Here is a 9,229-nt window from a genome sequence, read left to right on the forward strand (position 1 = left end):
CACATGCAGATTAATTCTGTCCCTGAGTTAAATTAGTAAAATAAGTATAATAAATACTTTGAATTGTAAAAATCAGGGAATGGTATCGTGGGGAAATGGATGGTACCGATACTCGAGAAGAGAATCTAATAAAGAGGTTAATGTTCTTGTTCCTCCTACACCTGCTGGCAGTGATGTGAATCACATCTGAGGTCTGCTCTACCTGACCTGATAGGAATCACTGTAATTTCAATCATCAACCTAACCCCAGTAGACATTAGTTCCAGACCATGATTGACAAAGCCTGAGAAAGCCAAGCCACCGGCGTTGGGGCATTAAAGCAACGAGGCAAAAATGAGGACTGCAGATGCTGGAAACCAGAGTTTAGATCAGAGTGGTGCTGGAAAAGTACAGTAGGTCAGGCAGCATCCGAGGAACAGGAAAATCAACGTTTCGGGCAAAAGCTCTGTCCAAAGAAAACCAGAAAGCTTTTACCCATGCCCTACAGTCTAGAGAAGAAAAAAGAAGTTACTTTCTTGGGTGACTTGGTTCATGTTATTTATTATTTATCATTCTAACATGCAAGTAGTCTGCCTCTACCCCTCCCTCCCTTCAAAATTTTAGTGATCATGAACTAAGTAGCATTACAATGTCATGCATCTTCTTTTGTTTTCCCCCTTGTGTCATGTGTGTCAACCACAATTTTATTTTTAGCAACTTTTAATCATTTGTTTTTCATTCAAGAGGAGTATTACAATCATCAAGCAATGCCTGATGACATTGTAATTTTAGTATTTTAATATTAATGGTTGTCCCAATATCCCAATGTATGATCAATTGGTCTGGCAAGCAACATTGACATTTCCCTCAGCTTGCTGCCACTCAAAAGGTCAGTTGTAATTTTATACAACATACTCTTTGACACGTAACAAAATATTCAGTTGTGCATTTAATAATAGTAAATTATCAACATTATGTTATATAGAAAAGAAATCGCCTCCTCCAGCTATCAAAGCAACAAAAGGTTGGATAATTATAAGCAAGCATATATATATAAAGCATGAGTTACCTGAACTGCATGAGTGAAACAATGCTTCAGCAAATTCTACATCGAGATTAATGACATCCTAATGACAATATCAGATCTTTCATTAGGAATTTGCTGGAGGCTTAATGTGCTGGTTATGTGAAAGTTTTGCAGAACCTAGATAGTAATGACTCTGTTGTCCAGCTGCTTTCTTCTTTACCGAAGGCATGTGCTTCAAGCATGTCCTTAACTTCTTAATGATAAATTAATAATTCCTGTAGTAATTTCACATTAATTTCTGATTTATTACCTTAATGGGAGATTAATCCACAGATTATTCTGATTGAGTCTGTTTCAGACTCATAGGCACAAAACACTTCATAACACTGACAAAATAGTGTTTATTTAAACAACTATTTTGAATTGCAAATTAATAAAAACTCATTGTGCTAATTGCAAGTATTTTCATAATCTTGTCCAAAACAGGTGCTCAGAACATCTTAGAACTGTCTAAACAATAATTAACAAGTATGTATGGGGGAGTGAGCTTCTATTAATATATTCATTAATATTCTGCATGATCCAAGATATTAAGATTTATTTGTCATTGTTTCCTGAAGTGTTGACTCGTACTGTGATATGGTTAATCTAATATTAGCTAGTATATTAAGAATCACAGTAGAATTCCACATGTCAGACACCTGATTTATTGGAATTTATTGGAGACAGAAACAGTCCAGATTCTTCATCACAATGAATAATGCATCAATTTGCAATCCTCTTTTTTGATTAGTTTTATTTTGGATTTGATCATGGGATGTGGACTTTGCTGGCTGGGTCAGCATTCACTGTACATCCTGAGTTGTCCAAGCATTTGTTAATGCTCTTCGTAAAATAACTTTTTTAGATTGGAAAGAATAATTGTTTCCAAATGCCACAATGGGTATTTAAGTTAAAAACAACTTTTAAAATAAAACACTATTGAAATCACAGAATCATAGAATTGTTATGGTCCAGAGGAAGGCCATTGAGCCCATCATGTCTGCAGCAGCTTTCCAAATGAGCATCATAACTTAGTGCTATTCTCCTGCCTTTTGTTCACAATCTTGCACATTATTTCTACTTAATCATCTATTCACTGTCTTTTTTTGTTCGTGTATGACATTCATTTCTTTAGCAACTCACTTTAAATCTGTACTCTTGTGTTCTTGATTCTTTGCAAGTGGGAACTGTTTCTCTCTGTCGACTCCATCCAGTTCTCTCGTAATTTTGAAAACTGAAAACACATTTCCTCTGGACCTCCTAATCTTCAAGAAATGCAGTTCTCAGTTTTCTGATCAATTCCTGTTCACAAAACTTTCAGTCCCTGGAACTTTTCTTGTAAGCCCCTTCTGCATCCTTTCTAAACTGTTTCACCTAGCACAGTACCACCTGAGGTTTCATCACTGCATAATGTCCCTGCTCTTGTACTTGATGGCCCATTAGTAAACCAAGGATACTGTACGCTTTATCAACTGTTCTCCTCATCTGTCCTATTACCTTAAATTACTTACAAACATTCACATGCAGGAGACTCTGCTTTTGCACCCCCTTTAGAGTAGTATCCTTTATTTTACATTGTCTCTCCATACTTTTCTACCAAAATGTGTCACCTTGCTCTTCTCCGTCATCTATTAGCCCACTCTACTGACTTTTCAATGTACTATTGAAGATTGAATGTGTTTTTTGACTGTCTCTTCTTTTATTATCCTCAGTTGAAAAGGAACATGTTGACCAGATGACAAAAAGTATGTACTCAACTTTCTATTTTTCTCAAATAATGTCTTGATTGATCTGTCTCTACCTAGAGGGATATTTAAATGTACCCAGCACTTTGTCAATCTGTTGGATGAATCTAATAACTGTAACCCATGACAAGGGGGCATTTTGGATGTGGACCTTGAACTATCCCAGCAGTCAATCAGTTGCATTCCTTCAAGTTGCAGTCCCATCATAGAACTTGCTAGACATTTGAAATGGCCCAGAACTAGTCATATCCGAGGTGTCCAGTCCTGGAGTGGAACAATTATTTTTCACAAACAATTATTTTTCACAATTATTTGGCTTCTTTGAAATAATTTAAACATTTCTTCTTCAGTATTTATTAGAGGTTCCAGTTTGTAGGAATAAAATGGATGTTTGACTGGCTGGATTGAAAATTGACTGAGCAATATTAATATGAGGATGAGAAATAGGGATAAAATAGGATTCTAGATGGGATATCAGACATTTAATAAAGTGCCAGATGTTAACAGTTGTTAGCAAGTGCAACCTTGAATCACTATCATGCTGCTGATTTCTTATTTATGCAGAATAGAAGAATTTCTGCCTCTGAAGAGCTCTTGTAGAAAAGGTTGATTTCTCTGATAATTTCATAATTATCACCATAAATAGAAATAATTAGCATTTTCCTTCATATATGGCTCAAAATTCTGTTCCAATGCATTTCCATCTCTAAATTAAATATCCAGAACTTGGAGTCTGACTATCTACAGATTTCCAGAAACTCACTCCAGAATGCTCAAGGAAAGGAGTTAAAAATGAGAGCTATTTTTAAAAATATGTCTAGAGCGCTCTGTAAATACTGACATGACACTTGGGAGATTCAGAATTGCAACTACAATGCTGACAGTCAAAAAAAAAGTATGATATATGGATTATGGAACTGTAGATCAGCTTTAAGTAATTGCAGTAGGGAATGTGCTCATCAGAACTTTGAGTGATACTGTCAATGCTCATATGAAATGCAGAATTATTCAGTGCCACTCAGCATGTTCTCAATATGCATAGACTACCTCATGAACCTGTCTCTAAAGATTTTTAAAGCACTAACTAAATAGATGGATGAAACTTTATGGGTTATAATGGGAACTGATAATTTTGTCCCAACATCACTTTGCCAACATTACTCAATAGTGGATGGCCATCTTATCAGCATACTTAGATGTACCTCCAGTACATAAACATAACACATCAGAATATCTGCAAGGTCTTGGAAGAAAATGATCAGACTCCACAGCTCTTACATGTGCACCTTTTCAGTCTTTAATGTTGTGTTTGGATAGAGCTCTTGTTTATGTCAGAGAGTCTTAAATTCAAACAGCTTATTTTGTTGACTTCAAATACCTTAGACCTTTACAGAACTTCTTGTACTTTTGTGGTCATACCTAGAAGTCACATTTCTATTCTCGAGTTCTCTTTGAAGGGCGGGAGTCAGTCACTTGACTCACTAGCTCCACCCAAAGGGGCAAAGTAATCAAGCACTGTCTCAGATTCAATGATCAGGCAGGTATAATCAAACACATATCTTATTACAGAATGTCCTGATTAAATACAGGAGACTGTAACATAGAAGAACTGTCAAAAAGTAGCCCCTGGTTAAGCCATAAAATGCATTTCTTAATGGAACAATTCAAACAATTGGTGAGTCTCTGAAGCACTGCAGTGGTACTACAGCTGCATTGTGTAATTTTCCCTTGACATGAATAAATGTAAAGTCTTCAATAAGCTTTAAACATAATTTATGCACTGACTATGAATGCTGACAGTGCTTGGAATTCATAGCAGATATTGTTGAGCACACTGAGCATTAAGTGAACGTTAGTCACCCAATATTCTGTGTTATCTAGGTGAGCAGTGCTTCTGGTACCATATAGATTACCAGTATTATGATGATTTAGTTGGGATTTCAGAAAATTGAAAATGATCAATATGAAAGGCTGGGACTTATTTTCTTTGGAGTGTAGGAAGTTGAGAAGTGGTCTTATGAAAGTATATAAAATCATGAGGAGTATAGATAAGGTTAATGATAGCTGTCTTTTCCCAAGGATGGAGAATTTCAAGATAAGGGTCACATTTTTAAGGTGAGAGGAGGGAGATTTAAAAAAGACATGAGGGGAACATTTTTTACACAGAGGGTGGTCCGTGTGTGGAATTAACTTCCTGAGAAAGTGGTGGATGTGGGTACAATTACAATGTTTAAAAGACATTTTGATACATACATCAATAGTAAAAGTTTGGAGGAATATGGGCTAGGAGCAGGCAGGTGGGACGAGTTCAGTTTGGGATTTTGTTTGGTATGAACTGGTCAGGCTCAAGGGTCTTTTTCCATGCTGAGTAGCTTTATGAGTCTATGTGAAGTTTTTACAGAATGTCCTAATTCATAGGATATAGTTACCATTTGGACAAATATATTGGTTTAATAAGAGAAGCCAGAGGGTGATAAGTGGAAAATGACTCTGAAATTAAACAATGATAAAATACTACATATCATAAAAGATAACAGAATTGAAGTCCACAGGATTAAAAAGACAGTGGTTGATTTGGTACCAAACTAACTGCTTGGTTATTAAATTAGCTAAAGGACTGAAAGTTGAGAGATGTGGTGATTTGGTGATTATCAGCCTGTACAAACCACTAAGGGGGAGTACTTGGAGCAATATTTGAGAAGTATAAAGTTGAAGTATAAAGAATGAGGAGTTATGCCAAACATTTATAGAACACTAGGTGAGGTGAAAGATAATAAGTTAGATGGGCTAGATGGGATGTTCTAGAGTGTCAAATAGATTATTATGCAGCATCTAACGTAATGACGATAACGCAAAATTTAAATGATGTCAGAATGGTCCTGTTATGGTGCAGTGGTAGTGTCCCCACCCTGAACCAGGAGGTCTGGGTTCAAGTCCCACCTGCTCCAGAGATATGTAATAACATTTCTGAACAGGTTGATTAAAAATAGAGGTTGAAAGAGCAGAGGGTGGGCATAGGAACAAAAAGCTGTATATGGTCTTAGAATTTTTTTTATCGTGGCAAAGCCATGAAGTAGATTGTAGATGAGAACACGGAATACCTTTCTGTTTCTTTTCTGATCTATTTTTGATGGATTTTCTGTAATTCTGTGAATGGTGACTGGATGTATTTGCCAGAAGGCGGTTGGCTGTGTGTATTGAGCAATTGCCTCAACCTCCCAGACCATTTAAAATCATTCTTTCCCAGTAACTGAATAAAACTCACTGGTAATGATATAATGTATTCCTGGCATGCTTCTCTTAACGGATCAGATCAAACAATTGATGAATCTTTGAAGCACTGCTATGGTACTGCAGCTGCATGTGTAATTTTCCCTTTATTTGAATAAATGAAAAGTCTTCAATGAGCTTTCAACATAATTTGTGCACTGACTATGAATACTGACAGTGCTTGGAATCCATAGCATGTCTTCTTGAGAACACTGAGCATTAAGTGTGTCTTAGTCACCCCAATACTCTGAGGTATCTACGTGAGTTATGTAATGACACAAGAGTACTGCCAAAAGGTTTTCAAATAAGTATGTGATTATACAGTCAATAGAATAAATAGAATACTTTGTATTGCTAAATAAAGTGGATGGAGCATTACTGCCGAACCTATGGGTTTTGAGAACAAAGAAAATTTACAGCCGAGGAACAGGCCCTTCGGCCCTCCAAGCCTGAACCAATCCAAATGTACTGTCTAAACCTGTCGGTCAATTCCTAAGCATCTGCATCCCTTTGCTCCCCACCTACTCAGGCATCTGTCCAGACGCATCTTAAATGAATCTACTGTACCTGCCTCTACCACCTCTGCTGGCAATGTGTTCCAAATGCCCACCACCCTCTGTGGGAAGTACTTACCGCATGTATCCCCCTTAAACTTTCCATCTCTCACTTTGAAAGCATGGCCTCTTGTTATTGATTTAGTAAGACAATGGAGAATAGCCGTGATTATTTCAAAATGTCCTGCTTTTTAAAAAATATATACTTTCCTTCTATAGAACCAGCGGCGGCTGCAACTACAAAACAAAAAACAGCCAAAGATGCATCAGGTAAATTCTGCACATTCTAAAAATTTCTTGGTTTCTGGTGGGAATTAAAATACGATTATGCCACCTACTGGTCATAATAATTGGAAGAAATACAATATTGGTAATTTCTGTTAAACTGCACCATTTGCTGAAAGGTATAAATAATTTGCAAGGGTAAAATCTAATAAATATAAAAGATGCATTTATGGCATTTAATTTGCTTATTATTGTGAAAGAAAATAAGCAAAGTGAGTAATCATTTACACATTGTAGGTGAGGATTAATTATGTGTTGGAAGGAAAAGACAATCAAGTTTGAAACTAGTCTCCACTCTATTGTTTCTACTAATCTCTTCATACAATTTGCTGTTAATAGAACTTAGATTTGCATCAGGAATTAAGAGATTATGCTTGAAATGTCGACTCTGCTGCTTCCTGCATGCTGCCTGATTAGCTGTGTTTTTCCAGCACCACACTATATGTTTAATAGAGTAGTTGCATAAAATGCCTGGAATTTGGTCACCTGTTACAAAGAAGAGGAGCATAGATCAATGGGAACAGGTAGAGACCATTCAGCCTTTTCGGCCTGTTCTGCCATTCAGTGATATCAAGCTTATCTGTTGTCTAACTCCATATACCTGCCTTTGGCCCCCATTTCCCTGTGTTTACCTGTGTTTATCAAAAATTCATTAACTCAGATTTAAGATTAATGATTGATTCAGCGCCCACTGCCACTGTGGAAGAAAGTTGTGTGTAGACAAACTGATTTCAGTGAAAGTGACCAGGAAGTTTTGGACTGAGTGTCTTTAAAAAAAACACAATTGGTTCAATCATGACTTCTTATGAACGTATTATGTAGTTAGCCAGTTGTTACTTGTAATTACAGTCACATATGTTGACACTCAACTCCTTCTGAAATGGGCCAGCAAATCATTCAGTTGTAGTACGAGACGGAGACCCACCATTTTTTACAGGGTAATGAGGGAAGGGAAATAAATCCTTTACAATAACCTGATGATAATAAAAATAATGTAAATATCAATCAGCCTGAAATATCGTAGCAGGTGGATTGAGCGTTAGAGTTTGTGGCTTTGAAAATATTCTTCCATCCCAGACAAATATGGATGCTATGGTGTGTGGTCCCATCTGCTTGCAAGATCTTTCTGGCGGCAGATGGTAAAGAGGCCACTCCTGCAAGCTCTTTCCATTTAAAGATGTTGAGAGGATCCCTTAAGCTGGGGCATGGAGCTTCTAATGGCCATCCTACCTGCCACTGGGAAGCTGCCTCAACCCAGTTGGTGAGCCCAGTGTTGTCTTCCTCAATGCCAATTAGGCTAATTAGCCTAACCTCGGTTGTTTGTAAATTTCTAGAGTCCATCATTAAGGATGAGGTTTCTAAATTCTTGGAAGAGCAGGGTCAGATTAAAACAAGTCAACATGGATTTAGTAAGGGGAGGTCGTGCCTGACAAACCTGTTGGAGTTCTTTGAAGAGGTGACAAGTAGGTTAGACCGGGGAAACCCAGTGGATGTGGTCTACCTAGACTTCCAAAAGGCCTTTGATAAGGTGCCACATGGGAGGCTGCTGAGCAAGGTGAGGGCCCATGGTGTTCAAGGTGAGCTACTGGTATGGATTGAGGATTGGCTGTCTGACAGAAGGCAGAGAGTTGGGATAAAAGGTTCTTTTTCGGAATGGCAGCCGGTGACAAGTGGTGTCTTGCAGGGTTTAGTGTTGGGGCCGCAGCTGTTCACATTATATATTAATGATCTGGATAAAGGGACTGGGGGCATTCTAGCGAAGTTTGCCGATGATACAAAGTTAGATTGTCAGGCAGGTAGTACTGAGGAAATGGGGAGGCTGCAGAAGGATCTAGACAATTTGGAGGAGTGGTCCAGGAAATGGCTGATGGAATTCAATGTGAGCAAATGCGAGGTCTTGCACTTTGGAAAAAAGAATACAAGCATGACCTACTTTCTAAACGGTGAGAAAATTCGTAAAGCCAAAGTACAGAGGGATCTGGGAGTGCTAATTGAAGATTCTCTAAAGGTAAACATGCAGGTTGAGTCCGTGAGTAAGAAAGCGAATGCAATGTTGTCAATTATCTCAAGAGGGTGGGAATATAAAAGCACTGTTGTGCTACTGAGACTTTATAAAGCTCTGGTTAGGCACCACTTGGAGTACTGTGTCCAGTTTTGGTCCCCACACCTCAGGAAGGACATACTGGAACTGGAGCGTGTCCAGCGGAGATTCACACGAATGATCCCTGGAATGGTAGGTCTAACATACAAGGAACGGCTGAGGATCCTGGGATTGTATTCATTGGAGCTTCGAAGATTAAGGGGAGATCTAATAGAAACTTTCAAGA

At 37.9% G+C, this 9,229-nt stretch overlaps 1 protein-coding gene across 31 annotated transcripts in view; it reads left to right on the forward strand.

Moving 5' to 3' along the window:
- The window catches only part of LOC122544790 (neurofilament heavy polypeptide-like), a 196,001-nt gene that overhangs the window by 101,242 nt on the left and 85,530 nt on the right, over positions 1–9,229 (forward strand). For 28 of the 31 annotated variants that reach the window (XM_043684122.1, XM_043684127.1, XM_043684177.1 and 25 more), the window contains 3 exons: positions 965–1,003; positions 2,761–2,793; positions 6,837–6,887. In XM_043684122.1, coding sequence (XP_043540057.1) covers positions 965–1,003; positions 2,761–2,793; positions 6,837–6,887 — 123 coding nt within the window. The remainder of the gene's footprint in view (positions 1–964; positions 1,004–2,760; positions 2,794–6,836; positions 6,888–9,229) is intronic. The other 3 variants (XM_043684164.1, XM_043684144.1, XM_043684188.1) reach the window with 3 other exon arrangements.

The sequence above is a fragment of the Chiloscyllium plagiosum genome, chromosome 3, assembly GCF_004010195.1.
Source record: "Chiloscyllium plagiosum isolate BGI_BamShark_2017 chromosome 3, ASM401019v2, whole genome shotgun sequence".
Classification (NCBI taxonomy): domain Eukaryota; kingdom Metazoa; phylum Chordata; class Chondrichthyes; order Orectolobiformes; family Hemiscylliidae; genus Chiloscyllium; species Chiloscyllium plagiosum.